The sequence below is a fragment of the Phalacrocorax aristotelis genome, chromosome 9 (genome assembly GCF_949628215.1).
Source record: "Phalacrocorax aristotelis chromosome 9, bGulAri2.1, whole genome shotgun sequence".
In the NCBI taxonomy this organism is placed as follows: Eukaryota; Metazoa; Chordata; class Aves; order Suliformes; family Phalacrocoracidae; genus Phalacrocorax; species Phalacrocorax aristotelis.
Window position 1 is genome coordinate 26,453,997 of NC_134284.1, and position 26,863 is coordinate 26,480,859.

Here is a 26,863-nt window from a genome sequence, read left to right on the forward strand (position 1 = left end):
GGCTAGAAAGATAAAAGAGAAAAGGCAATCTTCTAATCTCATGGGTTTTTGCCAAGATTTATAACTAACTTCTGACTTCTCTAGGAAGATATTTTTTACTGCTTCTCTAAATTTTGTCCAGCATTTCTGTTGGTCAGTATTTTTCATTTGCTATTCAAGACTTTCTATGCACTATTGCACAGCACATTTCCTTCTATGGACAGCTAAGGACCTTTGCATCCTGTGTACATGCAGCAGTTACTCTACAAGCTGCTGAACTCCTGCAAATCTGGGATCAGGGCAATGCCATTTCAACAGGGTACAGTAACATTAGAAACTCTCCAATATCAAATTGTGTCTTTCCTATTCCTATATAGCAGGATATAAAACCGTATAGAGCATGCTAGAGCTACTAAATGACATGGAACTAAGCTTCCCATTTCATTCTAGCTCATTATTTTATATTCTTTTTGATATCAGGAAGGCAGCCAAAAAGGATTTACTGAAGAGCATGTTAATTGAATTTGGTCCACCAATTAACCACATTTTATTTCACCACTTTGTACTGAAATTCACACAAAGTGAAGTATCAGTAAAAGATCAATCATCCAGACAACTTAATAAGACAGTCCTGATACATACTATGCAGGTTGTGTTTGTTTTTTTTAAAAATTAATAGCCTCAAAATATCCCAAATTATTTTAAGAGCACCTAGCCAATACATTGGGAAGGTGGCAAGAAAGGAAGAGAGAAGAACAAGTGTAAAAACCAGAATCAACTCAGTTCTGTACCAATACTGCAGGCTCAAAGGAGAACATCTGTGTCTTCCAAGGTGACGTATATCAGTCTCCTTCCCTTTCTTTAGCCAACACCATCCAGGATCAACTCCCAACATGCTAGCATACCACTGTGCCATTTTGAAATATTATTATTTATCTGAGCTAGCCAAAAAAGATTTTCAAACTTATAAATGTGTTGCTTTGGGTTTTTTAACAGATATTGTATTTTTTCAAATAATACTATGAGTTACAAATAAAAACACACGTGCTTTACATTAAATCCACCAGTCTTGTTGCACCATAAAATACGGTCTGTCTTTTCAAATGGGAAGTTCCAAATGCCACTACATGTGCTCAAAAACTTAAAATTTGTACAACAGCTTCTGCTTAATTTTTGAGGAAGATACTAGAATTACTAGGAACAAGGGGAAAAAAAAGTGCTCCAATATATCTTGCTACATAGATGTGGAAGTTGACAATGTCTGATTTTTAAGGTGCAGAATTCCACAGTTTCACACTTGAGGAGACTTACAAGAAAAACCATGATAGGTTTAACAAAATGTCCTCATATATGTAAAAATCCTGCCAATCTAATAAATTTTTCCAACACAAACTTGAATCAGCACTTTTTAACCAAGGGCTAATGCTTTGAAACTTCACTAATACTGTTGCTCATTAGCAACATTAAGACAAAATAGTAAATGCTAATCTATGGCTGTCAACATAAATTAAACGCACACTTAATTTACTTGTTATAATATAGAAAAATGTGCTAACCCAGGATATTAGACCATCTCACTATATTTTCCTCAATAAACTCATCAGTAATTTTCTATTGTTAAACTTAAAACATACATTTCATTTCCAGGTATTGTCAGCATTCCCTTACAGTCCCATAACCACAAGTCAAGCTCAGTAGGTGCAGAGGACTATTAAAGCTTATAAACAACTATGCACTAAATTCTTTGTTTGTTTGTTTTTTACATAACACTGCTCACAGTACACTCAAAGCATGAGCCAATCTCATTCAACACATCTCTGCCTTTCTGCTTTGCATGCAGATCTCATTTGCCTAAGGGAACACTGTTTCTGTTCAGAAAGGCTTAATACCTCATCTCTGAGCTCCACTGTTTCCTATCTACAGCTAACAGGTCATATGAGCCTTTAAAGGGTCCTTAAAATCCTCTCCAGAGCAATCATGCTTCCTCCTAATCCATTCCAGTTGCCAAGCAGTAATTTCTTGGGCATTCATAGATCTCCTATTCAAAGTGCAAGTTCTGGCCTTGGAGCCATTCATTCCTATTGCCACAACAGACGTTCATTCAGCCTCATGCAAAGATGTAGCTAGTCAGTTAAGTCAGGCCACCTTCCTTGGAAATGGGTGCAGTGGTGCCTCTGGTGAACTTCACTGAGTCCATAGCATTTTTAAATCCCTACACATTGTCCACATTTACTCATGGGAGTATTACAGAGTTTATGTATCTTTTTTAAATTTTTGGAACAGTGACCAAAGTCCGAACAGAAGAGTTCAAAACGTTACAGCTTGAGAATTCCTTGTGTCTTACAAACATTAATTGTAAATAAAAATCATTTGCCTAATGGTTTTCACCCATAAATTTCATTAGAGAGACAGTAAAACTGTCCTTATTTCACAGACTAAGAAGTAAAGACATGAAGAAGGTAAAGGGACCTGGCCAAGATGCACCTGCCAAATCAGACAAAACGCTAGTATGAAGTCCACTTCTGAGCCAGGACTTCAGTAACCCACCGTGAACCTACTTGCACAGCCATGGCGGTTTTCAGTTAACTGAAAAACCTCACTACTCTCATGTTCTGTATTTTCTAACTTCTCTGTTTACTGAAATCAAGCTATAAAGTCAGCATATGAAGAGATAACTGCAAAGGTTTCCAGAATTGGTGTAATTTTGCTTTCTAACTGACATGTCATACAGAAATCTGAAAAACAAAGGATAGAAATTCTCACTTGATCAAAACTTTTGCATTGATGAAACAAAATATTAATCAAGTGCCTTCCTTGCACTGCTCACAGCTCTTTTAAAACAGTTCCTCCAAGAAGCCCCCCCCCCCAAAAAAGCAGCATACAAAGTGTACTCTATACCAGTTTCCTCTGACTGAAAATATCATATATTCTTTATAAATATATAGACTATGGAACACAACCTAAGTTAACATGATGGTAGGCACTGAGCTGAAATATACATCCTGTGTGCAGAAACAGTTAGACAGGCACATGCTCATTTATTACAAAAACCATTTGAGCTCAGAGGGTCATGATCAATGGGGCAGAGCCTGGTTGGAGGCCTGTAACCAGTGGTGTTCCTCAGGGGTCTGTGCTGGGTCCAGTCCTGTTCAACATATTCATCAGTGACCTGGATGATGGAATAGAGTGTAACCTCAGCAAGTTTGCTGATGACACCAAGCTGGGAGGAGTAGCTGATACACCAGAAGGCCATGCTGCCATCCAACGAGACCTGGACAGGCTGGAGAGCTGGGCTGAGGGGAACCTGATGAAATTCAACAAGAGCAAGTGCAAGGTCCTGCACCTGGGGAGGAACAACCCCATGCACCAGCACAGGCTGGGGGCTGAACTACTGGAAAGCAGCTCTGTTGGGAAGGACCTGGGAGCGCTGGTGGACAGCAAGCTGACCATGAGCCAGCACCGTGCTCTTGTGGTGAAGGTGGCCAATAGTATCCTGGGATGCATTAAAAGGAGTGTTGCCAGCAGGTCAAGGGAAGTTATCCTCCCCCTCTACTCTGCCCTGGTGAGATTGCATTTGGAGTACTGTGCCCAGTTTTGGGCCCCTCCATTTAAGAAGGACATGGAACTACTTCAGCAAGTCCAGTGGAGAGCTACGAAGATGATCGGGAGCTGGAGCACCTCCCTTATGAGGAAAGGCTGAGAGACTTGGGTTTGTTCAGCCTGGAGAAGAGAAGACTGAGGGGGGATCATATCAATGCTTATAAATATCTGAAGGGTGGGTGTCAAGGAGGATGGGACTGGACTCTTCAGTGGCACCCAACGACAGGACAAGGGTCAATGGGCACAAGTTAGAACACGGGAAGTTCCACTTAAATATGAGAAAAAAAGGTCTTTCCATTGAGGGTGCCAGAGCAGTGGCACAGGCTGCCCAGGGAGGTTGTGGAGTCTCCTTCCCTGGAGACATTCAAAACCCGCCTGGACACGTTCCTGTGCCCCCTGCTCTGGGTGTCCCTGCTCAAGCAGGGGAGTTGGACAAGATGATCTCCAGAGGTCCCTTCCGACCCCTGCCATTCTGTGATTCTGTGATGACCTCAGGTAAAATAGATGCGCTAGTGTTATCATGGGCTTACTGTGCGTAAATTTTGCAGAATGTCTAAACATTTGCAGAGAGTTCAAACTGCTTCAAACATCTAGGTTGGCTTGGACAAAGGCACATAAATATTAATGAAACAAATTGAGAATAAGTTAAGAAGCCTGATTAAAAATAAAAGCTTTAGTAAAAGGTTAGTCAGATAAATGTCACTGCCTCTAATATCAGTCCATCAAAACTTGATATTTAAAATGTAATAGCTTATACAGCTATTATACAGTATATAGTAAGCAACTACCCACAGCAGTTTGCCTGTGGCTACTCTGCCCATTTGTGTATGTACCAATATCTTTAGAATTAACGTATAACTGTACATTTACTTTTTCCCAAGTGAGATGGTATTTTACCTGTGTACATAATGCAGCTCATGTATGGAATGTATAGCAAGCACCATTTCACCAATGTAGAACCTAGCCATATCTTCAGGAAGTTTGTCTTCAAACTTACTGAGAAGTGTCAGTAAGTCGCCACCAACATAGTAGTCCATCACTAGATACTGAAAAAAGAGCAATAAAGCAGTTAAGTACCAAGAGACAGGTGGTAAGAAAAAAATTAAAGTTCATCAGTTGTCTGCTGAAAAAAACCTTTCACTAAGTTTTTTTTCTATGCTTGGGAAAAGTTGTCAAAATTGGTAATGATTTGCGCTACTTTTATTTGCTTATTTAGTGTAAAAACATACCATTTTCCTTTAATAATTGTAGTAAGGATGACACATCAGTATTCAGTTCTTATCATAAAATAAATCCAACCAAGATATGGCAGCAACAAACGAGTAGATCAGGAGGGTTTATTTCTGTATTAACTACAGTGTCACACAAAGAAAATGATCTAGTATCACCAAAACTAATGTAGGTTATCAACCCTTAAAATGACAATTTCCAGAGGATGCAGGGAAAAAAACCAAAACCCTATACTCAAAAACACTACTTGATGCAACTTAGTCCAAAATAAACATTTCATTACTACTTTTAGTTTTGGTACCATTTCAATACCACTAGTGGTTCCAAATGTGGGACTTATCACATCAACATCGTCAAATACTCATCTTGGCACATGCCACATCATGGATACATATCTAGCAGGAGCTTGATGATACTATACATTAGGGATGGCCATGACAAGCCAGAGGCACTACAGCAGTGGGGAACTTAAAAAAATCAAACATATTCTTCTCAATACATTTTAATTAAAAAGTACACAGCCTCCTATGCCAATCAGCCATTATCCTGTCCACAGAAAGAACCAACACATACAGGGCAATGTGAAAGAAAAAGACTCAGGCTTACTATTTGTTTCTCATACCACAAAACAGGGATTACATTATAGTTATTTTCTGACAATATCCACCTAAATCCAGACCATGACTTTAAATATAATTACTTTACCTGGTACTACCAGTCTTGAGCCATTTTGTTCCATGCTTCCCAAGATGCTTTATACGTGGTTTTAGGAAGAACTTTACTTATTCTGGAAATACCTTTCCAAAGCAGTCATCTTTTTCTCCTCAAGGTAAAGCAACCTGCAACCTACTGTCTCTGCCCAGATTCATCTTCCACAAGGGAAGAAAATTAAACAAGAGAAGAACCCAAAGGAATGTGAAGTGCAATACTTGGCTTGAAAGAGTGACTCCAAAAGGCGTAAGTTTTGATATTTTTATCCATATTATTACAATTATAGCTTAATCTGATAGGCAAATTTCACCACTTATGTGGAAATCAATCAGTCCATATTGCACAACCCATCAAGGAATTTTAAACATGTATTGGAACTTTGTACACATACAACAATTATGTTTGAAAACAAAAGGCTACAGACAGGAACCAGGAATCTTTTAAAAGGAATACTGTATTAAAGTATTTTTTTTCAAATTCAAATGCAAGAGAGCTTAGAGAGGCTTCTGTGGGAGCTAAAATAGCCTGCCTGTCAAAGAGACAAGGTAATGCGCTTCCCTCAGCTCCCACAGTGTTCACAACTCAGCAAGAACTCAGCTGACCCATTAAATGAGGCACTTGGATCAGAGAAAGATGGAAGACCTCTTCTATAAGAAAGTCAAATTTTATTCATCTTCCAATTCACAATGATTTTCTTGTCAGGAGGGATTTCTCCCTTCACATGGGGTTAAAATATTAAGTATTAAGACACTGAAATCTAGAGGTATTGCATTCTTCCAAGGAAGGGACTACATCAAACAGGGGGAGAGTAGTTGGAAATTAAAGGGAAAAAAGACATTAGAATACTCTCATGAATACTGAGGAGCCTTTAAGAAGCTACGAGCACACAAACACACATATGCCCTTCTTCATGAATGAAACAGAAAAATTCTCTGGTAAAGCACAAGAAAACTAACATATTTGAATCTGGAAGAGATTAAGAACTTCAGGTCCCTTACATGCTTCTAATATTCAACGACACTGTTTTACCTACACCATATCTGCTTCAGCAAAATCACCAAAGGCTTACTTAACCCATTTTGACTCAAACTGTCTCTACAAAAAGCTTTCTAGGAATGAGAAAAAAAGCCATGCTAGCATTTCCACATAACGTTATTTAAGAGTTGGCTATTTAGAAAATACTGCCACATGGTGTATTTGCCTCAAACATTTTAAGACTACAGAAGCAGAACCAGAAAATGAACTCCAGAACGTATGCATTTTGTGGGATTTTGTGTTTCTTGCTTACATATAAGTTCTGCATCATCCCACGCTGTACTAATATTAAATAGAGGGAATAAAACCCCAATTACTTCTAGACTTTCCAAGGGCAGCTACTACTTTTCTATCTTAACATCTCATCATCTCTTCATTTGCTTATTCTGAGCCAGAGGAGGATGGCAAAGCCCTAGGTGCGGGAAGACGCCAAGGTTATTGCTGTGCTTCAGGGTTACCTTATGTGGTTTTTCACTTAATAATCATTAGCTATAATACACCAGCATCACTGGGAGCAGACACTAGAACCTAGAGCTTTCTCTTTCAGAGAACCGATGTCCACTCCATGCCGGAGAACCAGGCTTTCTGTGTGTCTGTTCTTGTTTTATTCTCAGCTTTGCGTTCCATTCTACAAGGATCAAGGATGTGCAGCACAGCTAAAAAGTAAAACCAAGCTGCTCAGGTCCTGTAACACAGCAGCCCTATCCTGAGATGTGGAAAAATGTGGCTATAAACCCTTCTTCAAGCTGTGCAGGGAACTGAACAGTTGAGATATTTTAGACCCTGGCCAACTGAACCACTAGGATGGCACAGAAGAGAACCTTCTGTCCAGGTTTTTGGATGAAAGTCACTTCCTGATGTGTTTCAGCTTTTCTTCACGCATCACTTACAACAGAGTGACTGAGATGCAGATAGGTTCCATCTGTGAGCAGCAGACATTTACATGAGATGGATGCTGAGTAACAGCCCAAATTGGAAGGCAGCATCTCAGCACATGCAGAACCAGACCTCAGGAAAGCTGGGCATCTGCTGACTTCGGCTGTCAGGCAGAGTTGTTGCTTTCTTAGATACTGGATCTTAAATTAGATGCTAGATGTCTAAATTCTGCTGTCAAGTGAAACTTCAACATCTAAATGTCTTTGGCAATTTGGGGAAAAGAAACGTATTATACTGCTATAGCTTGCATGGAACAGATTTGTATAAAATGGTATTAGAAGACAAGATCCTTCTCTATACTGTCATTACTACTGCTTGCTATCACGTGCAGCTAACGATGTTTTCTTAGGTAGCTCCATTCTTAGAACCTACTTGGAAATACTACATTATAGGATGTCGTAGGTTATTTTTATGTAAGTTTGAAGGCTGTTTGGTTCTGAGGGAATTTGAAATTATGAGCTATCTTCATAAGGCAGTGCCAGAGGTAGCTAAACTTTGAGAGGTTGAAAATCTGGATCTATCACAAAGCATTCAATGGAAATAGCCAGTAAATGAGGGGTCTGAGACCTGACTCCTTATTTGCTTACAATGTGCTTGTTAGTCTGAAAATACTTTTAACATGACAGTCAAAAGAATTTGTTTCATTTCAGCACCTGTGAAAAAGTCTGAGTGTTTTCTCTTTCATATGCTTAGTTTCTGAACTTATTGGCAGCCTTTTATGAAGACACTTTTTTCTTATCTGTAATCATGACTTGCTACTGTGGTACTACCTAAAAATTGTTAAGAAGGTGAAAACTTCACATTATAACTATGTCAGTTGCTACAGAATTAGGAGTTTTGCAAACCCAGCCTCAAGTAGCCACACGGAAGCTGTATGGTTCAGTATATTGCAGAACATTGGGGTTTACTAAATTTACTCCTGACTTCTGTGACTAAGGTAAACATAGCTTATATGTTACAGTTCTAGTAACCCATAATTTAAAAAATATAATAGGAGTAATGGCTTTCTTTATAAACAGTTGCTAAAGTCTCTCAACGTACTGACATGACCAATCTGCTGACTGAAAAGCTACTTTTAAGAAATAGGCTTTTTTTTCCCTGAGGCTTTTTTAAAATATCCGTTTAATCAGTTTTTAAAAATCAAATTTTAAATCACTTTTGCCATTTTTAAACAAAATCTTGCTTCAAAAGACACTCTGAAAGTTTAAAATAAAATAAAAATATTTCTTACTTTCACAGAGTTAACACCTCTCAAATTATTTAATTGCAATGTTATCCAAAACATTAAACTTAAGCATGATATATTTTATGCAAGGGTAAATTAGTTAATTTAAGGTGTTTAACTAATCCTCAATATACTATAGTACTACATGACTTTCTCACTCTCCTGGAGTTACAGTCAGCCCTTTGAAGTATTTCTTCAAGGAGAAAAGAAGAATGTTGAAACACTGCTGCAAGGCATGAGGTGGACTGATTTACTGCACTAATATCCTTAAATACACCAAAAATAAAGTACTTTCATAATCTAAAGCTTTTTTGTTTTTGCTGATGAATCAAACGTACCAAATAGTTCTCATCTTGAAAGGCATAGTGCAACGTAGTAATCCACTGACAATCTCCATTCACCAAGACATTTCTCTCCTCTCGGAAGCAAGCTGTCTAAAGGAAGAGAGGGAAAAAAGCCATTGTCAAAATCAACAAGTAGTTTTCACAGGATGAATATATATGGATGTTTTATGGGATTATTTAAAATTACTGAACAGAGGTCTCTATTCACTGGAATTCAGTCTGCACAAGTAACAAACCAGGGAACCTCTGCAGGCTTGTAGTCAGGCATTCAGTCACTCTAATCCTGACTGTGACCTTAAAAAAAAACAAAACAGAGAAAACACCCAAAAAAAAAAAATATCCCAAACCAACCAACACACAAAACCCCCACCCAACAACACCAAAAGCCCACAAATGAATTCAAGTCAACACTGAATATTTGTTCCATAATGTATTTCTAAAAGCCAGAAAAATGATAACTTGTCACTGCAGTCTGTAGCAGAAAGATAATGGCTCTAGGAAAGTAAGCCTGGTTCTTCTCAAGATGACCTTTGTGGAAATAGTTTTATGTATTCTTCTCTTACATTACAGTCCCAGTTACTGCCAACACACGATAGGAAATAAGCAGATTTTACTATTACGGCCTTATCTTTGTTCAGTATAACACATTTTCAATAATCTTTCCTCTAATTCAAATAGCCCACTGCAACACTTCAGAGAAGCAGGCTCTGAGTAACACGTTTTCTCAGCATCTTTACAGAAAACCAACTTTCATAAACTTCAAGCGAGTCCTCCTTAATAAAAATATATTAATGTTTTTATTGGATCAGAACTATCAAGATACAGACCTTGAGACTATCACTACTTTCAATTCAGAGAGCCATTATTACGATATTCAGTAGCTGCAGTTCAAGTGTTTGGGCTCTGGATAATAATGCATTTTTTTTTTTTATCATTGCCACTTGTCCAGATGTCTTAGAAAACGTACTATGGAAGGAACACTTCTACGAATCCCAAGCCTTACCATATAGTGACTGCATCATCTCAACCATTTTTCCCCTCTAAGGAAGCAAAAGTCAATTTACATTTCTCCTGAAGACGACCACACTGTGGCCATGTTGTAAAGTTTGTAATTATTGGTGCAGAGAGATGTAAATTGTAATTAAATGTTAACTGAGAGTGGTTTAACGGTTTATGGATGCAAGGCCAAAGTATCACTCTACAAAAAGTTTGGCAGCAACAGCAGCTCTAAGTAATCCTATCCTCTGCCTGCAGCACCAGAGCACAGCACTTCTCAGTTCTTCTGGCACCACGATGTGAGGAGGCTGCCAACACAGAAAACTAGTTTGTTTATTTTTGAAGACATCAGTTCCTTGATCCAGTTCACTGTGCAACCTCAGACAGTGAGGGAATGTTATGAACACCTAAAACCAGTATTGCTGCTGAACACTTTGCATCATGAATTCAAAGTATAAACTCTCTTTTTCTGCTGACGCTAGCTTAAAAGGCCTTGCGATGTGCCTTGAAAAAGCATGACAGGCTACCTCATCAGCCAGTCGGGTCTTATTTGGAACTGTCAACAGTAATACACTAACGACTACGTATTTTGCTGTCAGAACAATGAATACAAATGGTCCACCTTATCAACATAAATGGCATGCCTATTTTTGCTTGCAACCCATTTACGGATGTCAGTTGATCTTCACTAATCTTTCCTGTATTTTAGTGGCTTCCGACCATGTTTTTTTCTTCTTGCAGCTAGTACACAAATAAGCAGTGTTTAGATAACTTTTTGCTGTGTTTAAGAAGTCATAAAATGCTTCATATTACAATTCACAAAACAAACATAAACCAATATAACAATATGCTTCTTCAACCACTCATACAGTGGATACTAAAACACTTGAAGTCTGCTTTTCAGTGTGATGCCCACTTAAGAGGCTAGTGAATTCTTGCAGGCTTCATTTAAAAAAAATAATAAGTTTTACCACATTTGGGGAATTTTAACACCCAGATGTTTTATGAACCTGATGTGCAGGTTATAAAGTCTTGCTCATCCAAAAAAGCCAATCAAGTGAGCAAACAGAACAGGAAAAGACAAAAGGGCACAGCAGAGAAGACAGTTCCTTTATTTCCCTTTGTAGATGGGAAAAAACAGCGGAAGGAGAACTTAACTGGACTGCTACTTGTCCTAAGTGTGTACTGGGAAAGCTATTGTTCATTACACCTCTTTCTTAGTGGGTAACCCTCTTCCACCTCTTGCCTGCCCGAGAGGAGTTAGTCACATAATTTGAAGACAATTTGTAAACCGCTGTCTTCCCAGGACATCTCTACAAGTAGAAGTTTCAGCTCTTTACATAGGCCATTTAATGAAGTCCCTTTCAAAATGACTGAAGTAAGCCAGCATAGCTGTATTTCCATTTGTCTGGGAGGCCTCTACAAGCGTTTGGGTTTAAAACAATTCTGTACTGACCAATGAGTTAGCCCAACTGAAACTTGTCTAGAAAGGGCACCGAATTCCCCCCACGCAGGGAGGGCTTAATGCAGAACCACTGATGCAGTTCATGCCGATGTGTGAACTCTCCTGACAGCTCAAAGAACAGCCGAGCGGCAGTGGCTGCTGCCGCTTGTAAAGAAAAGCATGGACCGATGGACGGAGTGTGACTAAATCAGGCAAATGCAGTGGTGAAGAGGACTTAACAGGAGGGAAAAGATTTATTCACAGGAAAAGAGCTGGCACTGACTCACTGAAAGGAAGGGAGGGACTAGGAAGGGTAGGCTGGGGGGAGGAGGTGTCAGGAAAGGGACAGAAGAATGGGACAGGGAAGGGTCAGCAGGCTCAGTCCTCAGCAAGCAGCTAACCTTCGCCCCTTAAAAGAACTGCTGCAAGTACTGGCAGACTACATGTATTTTCCACTAAAAATCTATCGTTCATTTAACTGCTGATTTATGTAACATTACATTCACCGTAACGTTTTCCTCTACAGTGCAAGAGTGGGTACTCTAGGAATATGCCACTTCCCATGGCATAGTCTCTGCAGGTCGTTTCCTAATCTGTGAAATACCCATTCACATTTGCGTAATTTGTTGTGAGGATGTACATCTCCTTTCATCGAAAATACCCCTTTAAAACAGATTTACCTTTTTAACACATTTTGTTTTACAACCTGAATCCGTGATTGCAAAGTATTTAGTTATAGTTGCACCAGTTATATAAATCCTGTTACAAACTATAGGATGCAAAGCTCTTTAATGTAAGCTTTATGAATGCAAGATAAAAAAAAGACCTTTTCATAATGTTTTTGTATACAGCTGTGAATTGCATAGCAGCACCAATCTCAGCTTTCATGTAGTCTTTAACTTGCCTTTATTGTAAACAAAAATCTGGCCAATAAATTCAGGGTAAGAACTAGGGCAGACTGTCTGGTAAATGTAATGCTGAGAACAACAGATGCTTGGAAGGGACTGACAGACTTGATTGCATTAAAACAGCTTAAGAAAAAAAAAGAAAAAGATTGAAGTCCCTATGCTCATGAAAAAAATCTGGAAGAGCTTCAGTGTCATTTTCAAAATTCTCTGTTTTAAGAGAACCATACTACTTACCTCTGCCCTTTTAAGCATTTCCCATTTATTTAGAATTTTCATTGCATAAATGCGCTCTGTACACTTCATTTTAACAACTGCAACCTGAAATAATAAGATATCTTTATTTAACAACAGCATGGTCAGAGAAATACAATATTTAAACAGCTTAATGTTAACAAAATATTAATAAGTTACTAAGGGGTCGTCAGCAATCAGCTCACACCGATAAATTACAGCTTGAGTCTTTGCTCCTTCTATATTCCTCCTGCATTACTACTACATACTTGACATGCAGCACACCATGTGTGGTCAAGTGCTCATGATCAAGTACATGGGGGATGATACAGGAGGAGTATGAAGCTTTTCATATGAAGATGCATTGTAAAGCTGCATTGTTTGCCAAGAACAAGCAATGCTTGTACACCCTGCCTTCAACCAATGAGGCAACATTTAAAAGGGCAGCCTGTGAAAACAAGGAAGGCTGCTATCAATAGAAATACACTACATTTGACTAATTTGTTTTCACATTTCAGGTTTCAGAAACTTGGAAGATATTTGCAAATTAACATGCTTTTGTGTACTGTATGCAGATATCTAAAAAGAAGCAAAAACAGTATTCATTTACTTATTCATCATTTTGCTTGAACCATTTTACTATGCATTCTGTGTATTAGACTTGCTCAGACTGGTCTATTATGAACAGTAGTTATGCACATAGCTGTACAGTGGAAGAAAAAACAGAAGAATACAGAAACTTCAAGGCTTAGGAATGCAAAGACTTTATTTTGACCAAGACTTGTATCCTCCAAGACCAAAACTAATTCTTCTTGTAATAAAGCCATCTTTTCCACAAAATTCTTCCAGTTGGCAAATAAAAGCAGGCATCACGACTAAGACAGCAACATTTTCACAGGACTATACATGGACCACTTGAATAATTCTGCTGCTTCTCAGCTTGCCTCTATTTCAGAAGTAGAAAACCAACCAGGCTTTCATTGCTTTTAACAGAGCTGTAAATACCAGTGGGAAAAGTAACAAGAATCACACCAGCTCCCTTCTTCTGTTGCTTAAAAACTCTTGTCTTTAAGGGATTCAGAAGCTGCAGCAACTCTAAGAAGATGCTAGCTATAAAACAAGTTCAGAATAATGATTCAAGCAGAGCAACACTACACAGAGTGAGAAGTCCTGAGGAGGGAAGAGGGAAATATAATACCTCTCTTCAACTTACCAGTAAAGGAGGTCCAGTTGAGGGGCAGGGGGATGACTGCTTCACCAGTAACACAAGAATGGGATAGTCACATTTAGACAGACACCTGACTCTGGAGGTGCATACCTAAGCCTCCCGCCCCTCAGTGTGTGAAGCTCCACTCACCAGGTCACGTAAAGGATGAGCACACCTAGTACAAACCTCCACACAGAGTCACGTAATGGAAACGTGTCTTAAGAGAAGGACTAGCAGGTACCTATAGGAAAGACATGGTAATTTGGCCCTAAACACAGCTGGGAAACACACAGCACAAAGCAGCAGCTTCTGTAAGCTATGCAGAACATCCACAGCTACATTAGGTCCCAGTGTCTCCTGGCCTACAAGCACCTGTGCAGACACTGCTCATGCTGCGGGAGAAGGATGAGTAAGATGAGAAAGTCTCACTGAACACAGGAGGTTCTTCGGGACATAAGAAACTCTTCAACACTGACCGTTGGTAATGGCCTAAAACATTTAGCTTCGTTCCCGTCCTTGTCAAGGCCTTGCAGTTAAAAGCCATTTTAACAACCTCTCTGCATACACTTAATTGAATTATTTGCCTGATACAGGTGAAGGCACACTAAGTCAAACTGCACATTAAAAGCTTTGGGAAATCACAAGGTGCTGACATTACCTGCTATACTTTATAAACTCTGTTCCACACAGAACATGACGACTCAGGAAGTAACCCCCATCTCCATTGAGGGGACAGACCAAGCATGATTACCTGCTGCAGATGAACAAACGCTCTGGGGCAGAAGCAATTTGCAAGCATAGGTCTGTGAGCCCTGAAGAATAACATTCAGGTTTCATTACACCACAACACTAGAACTGCTCAGCCACTTAAATACAAATATAGTGCACCAATCAGAACCCAGGTGTGCATCTACTGCACATTATCTAAGGCCATCACTGTCTGAAAGCAGATGGAAGTTTGAAACATGCTCAACCGCTGAGGAGTGATGTGAGCCTGGCATTGCAGAGGACACGCTCAGCTGAGGAGCTGTGCAAATGTTAGAACAGAAAGTGGTGAATGAGAACAGGCCTTGACAAAGAGAAAAAAGAAAAGGAAGCCAAATCTGTAGGACCTATTTAGCAATTCCCCAGTTGCTACCTATATTAGAGCTATTTATTTTCAACTGAAAGGACTGCTTAAAAAAAGCCCAACTTAAACTTTCTGGAGGAAGAGAATTGTCTTCTGTGAAAGAAAAGCGGAATGAATAAAAGGAAAGTTGACTCATATTTTCACAATAAGTGGTTATCAAGTTATGGCACCAGTGAACACACTGCTCCTTTAATTTTAAGGGGACGGTGGGACAGCTTCTTGTGCCAGCAGAACAATTCATGTAACCATAGCGCAAAATAAGTACTTCCCCAAGAATTTTGTCTTTGAAAAAAAACCTGAAATGAGGCAGAAGATGCCTCACAGAAGTAAAAGAACTTTGGCCTGACTAGACCTGACTCCTCAACACATTCTAATAATTAGAAAACAAACAAACAGAAATGCAAAACCCAAACCTCACTGATGTCTGAGCTGAACCAGGGAAGCACAAACTAAATTATGCCTTGATAAACTCAGTACTATTATTATAAGCAAAAACATTGTTGCAACACTGCAAAAAAAATCCTACACCCTTTGATCCTTAAAACACTTCAGCGTTTCCTCAGGTTAGCTCTCTTACTTTCTTCATCAGGTGGCAGTATTTCTAAGTTTACCTTTGTTGTATAATGCTTTGGCTGCTTCTGAGATGCTGCACTGTAGTTTTTCTTACTTTTGTATTAACTCTTCTTGCACTGGCATACCTCAAATTCAATTACAACCACCACACTGACCACTTTGCGAGATCAAACAGAAACCTCTCACATTGGAATTGTGCTAACTATGCAAGATGTCAGGTTTTAAATATGATGGCTGCTATACTACATACCAATCCACCACATCTACTAATACATGAAAAAATACTCGGTTGGTGTTCAGAGGTATTCCAAAGGATGCAGATTTGTACCCTGCTGCAAATGCCTCCTTTAAGAACAAAAGCATTGCTTCTATCTTCAAAGTTTTAAAGTCTACTGGCCAAGCAAGTGCTCAGGTTATGCACAGACTGTAGAAGATCAGCATTTAATTTTGATGCCTACTTTTCATTTCCACACCTATTACAACTTACACTGTAATAGAAGTTAAAAAAAGTATGCTAAGGATAATGAAAGGAAAAAAAGGCACAAGCAGAGGTATAAAGCAGCTTCTGAAGAAGATTTAATAACCTAAAATATTCCAGGCCTGGAAGAGATAACAGCTGTGATAGGCATACAAAACCCTGAATGTTGCAGAGGAGATTAACAGAGAACAATTCTTTGCTGTTTCTCATAACACAGAGATTGAAAAGCATGAAATAAAATAAAAAGTAGCAAGATTAAGGAAGTATTGTTGTCACACAAGTTTTGGGACTCAGCCGCAGGTTGCTGTGGACACCTAAGTGTTCCGAAAGTATTTAAGTACATGCTTAATACTCAAGTAACACACGTAGCAGAAGTCGCAGGGGCTACTGACCACTGACTTACAGGTGTGGTTAAGGAGTCCCTGACCCCTCTGCCACTGGAAGCTGGGAGGGTTCAGCTCTGCTCTGGCCTTGGACTTTTCCTACACTGCTCTGCCTAGCCAAATGGATGGGATGTGGGCTTACTAATTTACACACCTTTTAGCCAGAACAACTATCTCCGATACCTGTGTCAAATTAAGAAAATTAAAACTTGCCCAACTTGCATCTCATTATGCTAGGTTGGAATGGAGAATCGAGAGTTCCGCATAGTCAACAATCAGAGTGGTTTGGTCGGGAGGTGATTCTGTTTTACCAAGTCTTAAAACACTGATAAGGAAAAAAATCCCACATGCAGGGGTTCCCCCACCACTGCAGTCCCCTTCCAGGCAAGCCCCTATGATTTGATTACTGTCACTGTGACTCCTCATGCTCAAGATTCACAGCAACAGGGACACTGCAATAAAGATCAAGTATGTTTCCTCAAGGACTTCAGAAAGCCTAATGAATCCTAGTGCCTACACTTCAACCAACTTAAGACATATTTATGTCAAAAAAATGTATGAGAACTGGGGCTAAAGCATAAGTGAAAGCCAGCTGTGGTAACTACAGGCTACAATACCCTATCAGATTTGTATTACTTTTGCCATCCATTTTCTTCCAGTACTTTTTGCCTCAAAGCTGTTTCACTTGTACTGCAATAAAATAAACCCAGAACCAATATAGCTAAAAATAACATTTTTAGACTTTGGCAAGGGCTAGCAGTTTGCTTCTTGAATTGTTTTACACAAGTATTTTGCTGCATTTTAATCTTCAGTGCCACTTACTATTGACATTTAGGGTTGCAATGTGCAAGGCCAACCTAGTCCAAGTTCCACCTTTCCTCATACCCCTGTGAAATCTACAGGGTGGGAATCTGAGCCAAATCAGCCTCTACAAACATGACAGAACTTCCCACGACTGTACTCTGCCCTTTGAGTGACATGCTCAACACCAGTAAGCAGGATCAAGTTACAATTTTTCTTTTATGTAAACAATAAGCATGGCATAAGAAAGTGCAGAAATCATTTAAATGCAAGACTGGATTTCCAGAAAATAATTAAGATAGTTAACAAAAAGACTTTCTACTGGAAAGTTTATAAATGCTTTGATGTTCAACTTCTTGGACACCAGGCTGGCATTAGTTTCAAAGCAAAGATTAAAAAGCCACCTAACACACTATTCGTGCTTGTGGCACGTTAAACTTTCAGGTAAAACTTATCCTCAAGGACTGAACTTTCAGGGATAAAGCGAAACTCAAATGCAAACAGTTCTTTGCTGGGAAGAACACCACCACCGACACAGAGGTGATAATCCTCACACAATCAGCTCAATGACAGGTAGTTAAGAAAAAGGCAATCTCTGGAATTCATAGGCAGATACACACCACTAGGGAGGGGTAAACATTACTGCCTTGTAGAAATACAAACTCCCTGGAAACTCCACACACGGCCGCACCCCGGAGAAATAAACTTTGTCTGGAGCAGGTGTGAAGGAGGACTATTGAGGTGATCAAGGAACTAAAGAGCCTCTCCTAGTACCGTGGGAACCGAAAAAGCTTTGCTAAAAAAAAAAAGGTCAAAAAGTGGTTATGATTGCTACCTACAAATAAAATTGGAAGGAACGACATCTGTAATAAGGATGATAAAAGATAAAAGATCTGCTTAGGCTAATGGGCAATAAAATTACATGGATAAAACTGTGTAAAATTACCATGAATTAACCTTTGGCAGGAACTTGGAATGGCTTTAGACATTTGAGCAGAGATTTTAGACGAGCCTTTCAACTGGGAGAAGTGGGAAAATGTCATTGCCGATGTAAACTATTTATCCATAATGTCTTATTGCCAGATTCATAATTGAATATTACAGTAATTTCTCTCGGTTAAAGCTTGTATATGCCACTTTTACTGTACTATTTCTGTCTTGTGCTATTGATACCTTGGCACTAGCTACTGAAGAACACACTGCAGGAACTGCTTTATCCTCCCAATACTCTTGGATATGAAAAGTCTTTGATATATAGCTCATTAGCTAACAGTTTTAATAATGCATCTTTGAGAAAAACTGGTCCAGACTGCTCTATCAGTTTTTTAATGTCTATTTTACATTTAAAATGAGCAACCAGAGTGTCTTTTGGTAGGGTTCATAGGCCAGGGTGCACATTTCCAAAGCAAAAAAAAAAAAATTTTTTTTTTTTTTTTTTTTAAACAGAAGGTGTGGATCTTCATGTCGTGCAAATAAGAAATCACTCACACATACCAGCCAGAAAGGTTTTGCAAAAGAAGGATAAAGGTCCCCAATAACACCTCAGCTCTTCCTCATCAGTCAGGGGGGCTGCAGAGACAAACGGCTGGTCTGGCAGCGGCACCGCATGAACTGTGTCTCTCCAGCTCCTTGCAACCTGCCTGTCACCATAGTAACTCGGTGCTGCCTTACAAACAGATACGGAGCTGCGGAGGACTAAGATAGCAACCAGCTCTTTTGAAGCATTTTCAAAACAAAGCAGCTTCTTTCTTCATCCATTTCCACAGCAGAAAATAGCTTGCTTTGATATTTTTTGGGGAAAAGCAGACTGTGGAAAAGCAAAGCTAATTAAGTATTTCTTCTGCGTCGTATTCTGAACGCTTTGACTCTTTGAATAGCTGGATTAAAGGTGTCACACGTTGCGTGCAACACTTCGGAATTCTGTTAATCTACAATGTAGGAAGGCGCAGTCCCTGCCGGGTACCTAATACCAATCACCAAAGCTTCCGAATAGGTGAGACAGCCTTAATATACAGCCTGTAGGCTCACTGTGCCCCAAGTTAATTTATAGAAGTACATAAAAATGTTAAACCCGGTACCCTACAGCTGCACTTACAAGGTGGAGAAGGTGCAAACAGCTCTGCATTGCGCTGCCAAGCACGACTGTCAGCAGGAAGCTTTACGTTTTGCATACTCTGAGTCTCGCTGCACCCTTAACCAGTGTATCTCTCATTAGGAACCACATAATTTATCAGAAACCCGTGGTACACAGGGGATCAGCCTTGTTCTCTCAACCACTATATATTTTCCTCTGGAAACAGATTTTATGTGTTGATTCCAGCTAAGACTGACTAAAGATCCTGAGTCGAGGTGACATGTCCTATTACCAAACACTACACAGATCAAGTCTGTACACAACAGCATTTATATGAAAAGGTATTTCTAATCCATCCAGAGCAATAATACTTAGGTGGGGCACATTAAGTGTTTTAGTTATTTTTGTGCTAAGCAAGACCAAGTAGTTCCACCCTTCCGCTGCAACCATGGTAAGCGTTGCTCCTTCAAGAAATCCTTGCTAACAAACAAGGGAAGGAAAACAATTGTTTCGATCCCACGCTGCCAAATTTCCAGGAGGTGTCAGCCACATTATACAATCCAAGTTCTCAAACAAGGTACATCTTGACGCGGTTCTTCCTTCAACAACTGCTCTTCACTGAAACACGTTTCTCTCCAGCACTCTGCCTAATTGGTCCTTCACACGAAATGAGGAAAAGCGATCTTAAAGACTTACATTGCTAAGAGGTCAGATGAAGCTTGCAAGGAGCAAGCGCAAGTATGTAGAGCCAGACAGTCCCCATACACTGGATCCTCCTCCTTATCCCTCTCACCATACTTTAGCTCTAATACTCCCAGTTCCCTTGGTGTGCAAACACCAAGCACACAGAAGGCACTTCTTAGGCTGGCCTAAGTTTTTCAGGTAGACACAATCCCACCAACCACAGGTTCTCAGGACATTATTTTCTTTCAAATAATCATCCACAGCATTTCTAGATGGAAGGAGTAGCCAGGCACATGCAAACTTCAAGCCACCGGTGGGCTTGGTTTTTTTGTTTTGGTGTGGTTTTTGAAGGTCTAAAAGCTGGAGTTTTCCATTCTGTGCTCATGTTCTTTAAATCTTCTCCTAAAGGATGTCTATTTTTACTAAACAAAAAGCTTCATCCTACACAACATACTCATTATTGTCTGCAGACTTCTACATTAATTTTATTAATAGAAACCAGACTGAAGATTACAGAAAACCATTTTAGTTTTGATTTTATTTCAGGGGGCTTTTAAATCATTATTAGTTTTATTCCTCACGGAGGTTGCCCCTCTGCACATGAGCTATCTGCCTATATGACCTGCAATAAAGAAAGACTGAAAGTAAAAATATTTTACCCAGCTGGGTATACACCCAGGTGTATACACCCTAGAAGATGCAGAAGAGCCACAAGTAGCCTATCCTTCTTACCTTTTTACATTGTACATTTAAAATTACATGCTATTCTGTCATGCACTCAAACAACATTTCAAATTTTTCTTCACAACTATGAAACTTCTGAAAAAATTAAATTATGTTCTCAAGACAGTGACTCCAGGAGTCAGAGCCTTCAGTATTGCTGTAAAGGATATGCAGTTTACCCTGCATGCAAAGTAGCTGGCTTAATTTATGAGAAAAGGAGAACTGCATGTTTTGGCAGGTGGCTAGAGAAGACATGTATAGGTTCTGAGCTAGGCTATTTCTGTCCTAGCGTAATAATGAGAGCTTTAAGAAACATTTTTTTCTCTTGCTTTCTCAGATCTCCCATGCTGTAAGAACTTTCACTCAAGTGGTTTTGGATTACCAGTTGGGTTTTGTTTTCATATTGCTGGAAATGGTGCAATGAACCAGGCTGTGTTCTGCTGGTTGGAAAAGGAGAAAGAAAATGCACTGACATGCCAGTACATATATGTATTGGTGATTAGATCAATCTGCCTTAAATCAGATACTGATTTTGCAGTTGTGTTCACAGGGACAAGCTCACATGTAGTCCCAATCCTCTCTCTGTTCAAAGACCATGCTGCCTTAGTTCACATGTTGTATGGCAAAAACTGACCACTGATCCTGACTAAGAATTAATATCATGCCTTTATTTTGTTTAAGCCACCTTTCTTCAAAGCCACTGATTTATGCAAAAGCTCTTTGGTACACTAAAGCCCCTGGCATTCTCCGAAAAGCCCAAAGTAGCTAAACTGAGAAGAATGGAATGTAGTTTTCATCCTTTTTGAAGTCTGGCTTGTTTTGCTGTTCAGTGTTTAAACTGCTTAATTCTAACAGGAATATGTTTAGTTTAATTCTGGTTAATTTCTTTATGCATTCTAAAAAATATTTTATAGTATTTTAAATATTTTTCTAGCATATAGTTGTGTTTGGGTTGGTTTTTTTAAGAGAAGAACTAATGAATAACCTTATAACCACTAGATTCCCATCAACTAATTTCTAACATAGTTCCTATGTATGTAGGAACGTACTATGGGAGAAATTACTTACAGCTCCCCCATTCAGTTTTCTGAAGTGTTGCTTTATACAAGTCAGATGCCACAAGTCCCTCCCATGAAACTAGATTTTATTTTCTTATTATGGAATGTCAACTTCTATATAATTACCATTTTATATGCCTATGATATTTGGCAGTTATACCAGTGCAGTATACACAAGGGTCAAAGGATTCACTCATAAGCAAAAAGCATGAAATATTCTCTGACAAGTGGGATTAAAGTATAATGCACTTAAAATCAATGATTCCTGCATAATTTAAACTGATAAAGTTTCAAGCTGCTACAAATATAAACAAAAACTTTTATAATTAAAAGATGAACAAGACAACATGATATTGACAGATAACTAACCACTGACTTTGTGAGTACCCTCAGCTCTAACAGAAGGATGAACTAAAGACACTTTCTCCTTTTACTTCTGTGAAATACCATTTCCACTGGGGGGTAAGGTGGGTAATGGGATGTACAAATTGCATTAGTTAAGTTTCATGCTTTTCTAAATGAAAGAATATGAAAGACATCGTTGATTCAGGCACTCCAAACACTATTAATACAAGTCTCCACACAGAATTTGTATCTTTTATACACCTTCAGACTCTTGATCCAAACTAGGAAGGTCATTCTAAACCCCTTAGCAAGTATAAACTGAAGTCTCTTGTAGTTCATATAAATACTTCATCTGATGTTGTACTGAGATTTCCCATTGGTCAATTCCTTAAGTGCACAAGAGTATCTTTTTGGATAAGAATGGAAGAAGTACTATGGAAAACAGCCCCTCCTTGAAGTTGTACTGTGTGAAGGCATTCCCAACACTGACTCCATCTGCAAGTCGCTATAAGGGGTTCCCTTGACCTGAAACATTTTTGATAGCTATAGCATTCACAAGTCTAGCACTGAAAAGATCCAGAAACCACTTCTAATCCCACCAAAAGACAAACTGCCAAAACACCGATCTAAAATTCTTTAGATAGCAGTGGTCACAGCCACTATAGCAAGTAATTTGGCACAGCAAGACCAGAACAACAGATGAAAGTAGTCTGTGCTGAGCCTTCCCATCTATACTGTATGTGGTTCACGAATTTTGCTTGAGACTGTATCTAGCCTCCTGGACCAAACATGCTTTGGAGCTGTTAGAAGAGTTAAACACGGTGAGTGATACTTATGTACTGCTTGGGGCCAGAAGCATATTTGGTGCACACCTGGAACGGAGGTTCTAGTTTAGTTTCCTCCAAAAGAAACCCAGCTTGTATAGCAAAATCATTCTGCAGTAAGTGGGGGCACTCTCTTCACAACTGTGCTACTGCTTTGAATCAAAACCCTAATGGAGAGGTAGACACTTACCTACTACTGTCTTGATTCTCTAGGCCTTTTATCTACTCAAACCTCTTTGAGCAGACCTCTTTTCTGGACTTATTTGGTAGCTTTCAGCCCTTCCCTAGACTTATCAATTTTTTCCCCATTTCTGCTTTTTCCTGCCAAACTCTTTGCAGCAACTTTTCTCTCTAAAAGCCATGCTCAAATAATACATGCCAGCAAAAAACAAACACTCAAGTGAAACAACTGATTCTTGTCCAGTATTTCCACTACCCTAAGATAACACTTCCCTTTTTTGTAACCAATGTTGCAACTCATCAACATCCACTAGAAAGTGAACTTTTGTCTTACAGGTCAAGAGGTTACTATTTGTCTGGACATTTTACTTAAAATGCTCAAATTCCTTCAGCAGCTATGCCGACAATGATCACACGTGAACTACATGTTACCTGATCACATCATTAGACAATGGTACAGACGAAGAAGCGTCCTTGAAACACTACTTTCTCTCTTAGGTGTCCACTTTCCTCAAAAGTAGTCTCTGAAGTAGCTTAATCTTATGTGGATATGAAGCTATTACTTCACCCACTACCAAGTGCATATGCACATAGATACCTCATTGCTTTCTGAACCTAGGCCAGTAGGGTTCTGGCATTTTTCTAGCTTAGTTTCTGGTCTGCCTGTGATATCTCTGTCCCACAACTAAACCTTATGTGAAGGAGTCTGACGTGTCCAAGGCACAACATGCTTGGAAGAGAAGCCCTGTACCCAACACAGTCCTGCTCTCTGTAGAGACAACAGGAGATGAAGATAAGGAAGCCTAGCCTTAGCCACCCACAGCAGAAGGTGCTAATTGGCTGAAGTAAGCCACTAATGGCTGTCACTACATTTGACTTCAGTGGTGCACTACTTAAAAGAAGCTTCCTGAAAGAAATCTAAGAGTTTTTTCACTTTTAGCAATTATTTAGTTAATAACTACTTCTACTGGCAGCTATGGCTTTAGTTACAGGTGGTTAAATGCTGAAAGGGTTGTCTTTGAGGTTCCCCAGAAGTCTCAGGAATCCTATGCCTACTGAAGGGGACACGCTCATGAATGCTTTCGCCAGTGGCAAGCACTATCAGACTTCTGTGACTGATGAGACTTTCATCAAGCATATTAAGAAGTAAAGCTTCAGTCCAGGGTCCTGGGACTGGCAAGTCCTCAAAACACAAGGCGTTCCTATCGTCCCAGCATGATTCAACTTGCTGTCCAAAAAACAGATGCACCAGCCTTTGATCTTCAAAGATGACAGGGAACAGCCTTTGAGGCAGCCAAATGCGTCTTTCTGCATTACCAGATTGCTACAGAGACAGGCAGATGGGTGGAGCAGCCTCTGCGTTCCTACCATAGAAGGAGCCCAGTTCTGTGTTAAATTATAGCAGCACAGAAGTGTACATATGGCAAGTGGGAGAAAAGGTCCCAAATTCAGCTGTGCAGCTGCTAGGTGGGACCACCCTGCTCATACACACATTGATGAGACACTTGTTTTGCTACACTGAAGCCAGAATAAGCCAGTCACAAAAACAGCAGAACTGGACACTAATTTAGCTTCAAAGGGACCTCTCACTCGTACCTAGCTACATCCCACATTTGGAAGTATTTTAACACATCTGTTTGCATCTTTTGTCTTTAGGACAAGTACAGGTCAACTGTAGCAAGAAATCCGTTGCACAAACGATTAAAGTTACATTATTACAACTGAGAGTAAAAATCTCTTACCTCACCAAATGCACCTCTGCCAATCACTTTTATAATTTCAAAGTCATCTCGATGGAGTTGCATTTCCTTTACCAATTTTGTAAATGGTCTTGCTGTTTAAGGAAAAAAAAAAAAAAGAAACCAATTATAAAGAGAAACACTGTAAGCCAAAAAAAAAATAATCCATAAACCAGAGGTCAAAAGTACTTGTTGCATGACCAGTGCAATAGTAGTTCTTCAACTACTATTAGAATTGTAGAAGGAAAAGATATTAATTACACTATTTAATTAAACACTGAGAATTTTTAGATAAGTTCAGTCCTATGATTGGTTCGGCCTTGCTGCCAGCGGGTAAAGAGCAAAGTAGTCTTTCAGAAGGATTCCACCCCCCCATCTTTAGGGTTTTGTGAGTTAGTGAAGGACCACATGAAAGGGAGAGAGCTGGTTCTTTACAGAGAAAATCTATCCTATCCTTCAACCACTGGAATAATTCTCTTCTTAAAAAGTAAAGCTGAACTCTGCTTATCATTTCAGGTAGTACCAACTAAAGCTTTAACAAACCACTCAAGAGATAGCTGTCTCCACTCAATAGCAATGAAATAATTTTCTACAAGGTCTGTGGCTAATTTAAGATTTTTACTTTGAACTATCTTTTCTGTAAAGCAACATTGACCAGATCTCAATTAGACAAAGTATTGAAGGGCTGCAGCCTAGAAGATGTCCAGCAATTAACTAACCTATGCTTCCTTTGTTCTGGTGGTCTCACTGTATTCAAGACATTTCTCAAAACATACAGTTGATAAATTCCACTGTACCTGCAGATCCCATCAATTTTCTCCTCTCCAGTTCCCATTCAGAATATTTTATTTCTAGCATATCACAGGATGAGAATTACTGTTTAGATACAGCGTTTGTTACAATTCACTACTCTGATTATGAAGACCAAATCAACAAGGAAAACAGTGGTACAAGCTGAAGTGCACAAAAGTATGGTGTCTACAAACCAGCAGCTAACGCTTCTAACTAAGCACAAAAACGACTGCTGCTCTTCACCTCATCACAAACATTATTAGACTAAAAAGACCAAAATTTTTAAACACATGTATTTTTACCACTTGCAGCTGAATAAAAACATCACAGAACTCCTACTTGTAATTCAGCCCAGACTCCCATTTTACCTCACCTTACATTATGATTAAGCTAGTGAGTTTTAAGCCAAACCGAATTCCTACAAGAGGGGTCACTGCCTTGACGATGTATTTCAGATGCTAACACAAATAAACCAAACTGTACAAACACACAGAAGATGCAGAAGTCTGAACTGGAGATTACAGGCTTCAGCACAAAGTCTAACCAAGGAAGCCTGAAAACCTCTCAGCAAAAATTCATAAAACAGCTAATAAAATGAAGAAATAGCTGTACTGAAGAATAGCAATACTGCTTCTTTGTTGACAGAAGTGTTATTGAAAAGTTTCCTCCACAAGTAATACCCCTTTCACTGGATGTTTCCTGTCTATCCAAAGCACGAAATTTAAGAACAAGCCTCTACTAGATTTTCTGCTAGATCCCCCATTTTAGCTGCACAGAAATGCCTACCACAAAGCCATTGAGACTATCATCCCAAAACCCCAAACTTTCTAACGAACCTACCCAGCAACACCAACTCAAACTAGTCAGAAACCTATACCAGTCCAATCAGACATCTATACAAGTAAATACCACTGCCAATGGCTGCAATATACTGCAAGGTTCTCTTGCCTCCTTCCTTTGCCATCAAATCAGGACAGATTGAGGAAATGCAACCACAGATAAGAAAGAAATGTGAAAGTTCCATTATCAAGTTATGGATCGTTACTGCAGAATGCAGGTCATTAGACTAATTTTGCAGAACACCAGCTTCTGTTATTAAAATTCAAGGGGAGGGGAAATGAAATCCAGTAATTTTACTTCTGGGGGATACTAACCCAAGAATATTTATTTTTGAAAGAAATAACCAATTTTAGCAATAATTCTCATCAGTAAATCAAATACCAAAATAATTGTT

The 26,863-nt window shown here is 39.2% G+C and overlaps 1 protein-coding gene across 4 annotated transcripts in view; it reads right to left on the reverse strand.

Moving 5' to 3' along the window:
* CDC42BPB (CDC42 binding protein kinase beta) overlaps positions 1–26,863 on the reverse strand; it is a 95,936-nt gene that overhangs the window by 41,660 nt on the left and 27,413 nt on the right. For all 4 annotated transcript variants that reach the window (XM_075103973.1, XM_075103972.1, XM_075103971.1 and 1 more), the window contains exons 2-5: positions 24,841–24,932; positions 12,643–12,726; positions 9,055–9,150; positions 4,477–4,625 (exon numbers count right to left, since the gene is read on the reverse strand). In XM_075103973.1, coding sequence (XP_074960074.1) covers positions 4,477–4,625; positions 9,055–9,150; positions 12,643–12,726; positions 24,841–24,932 — 421 coding nt within the window. The remainder of the gene's footprint in view (positions 1–4,476; positions 4,626–9,054; positions 9,151–12,642; positions 12,727–24,840; positions 24,933–26,863) is intronic.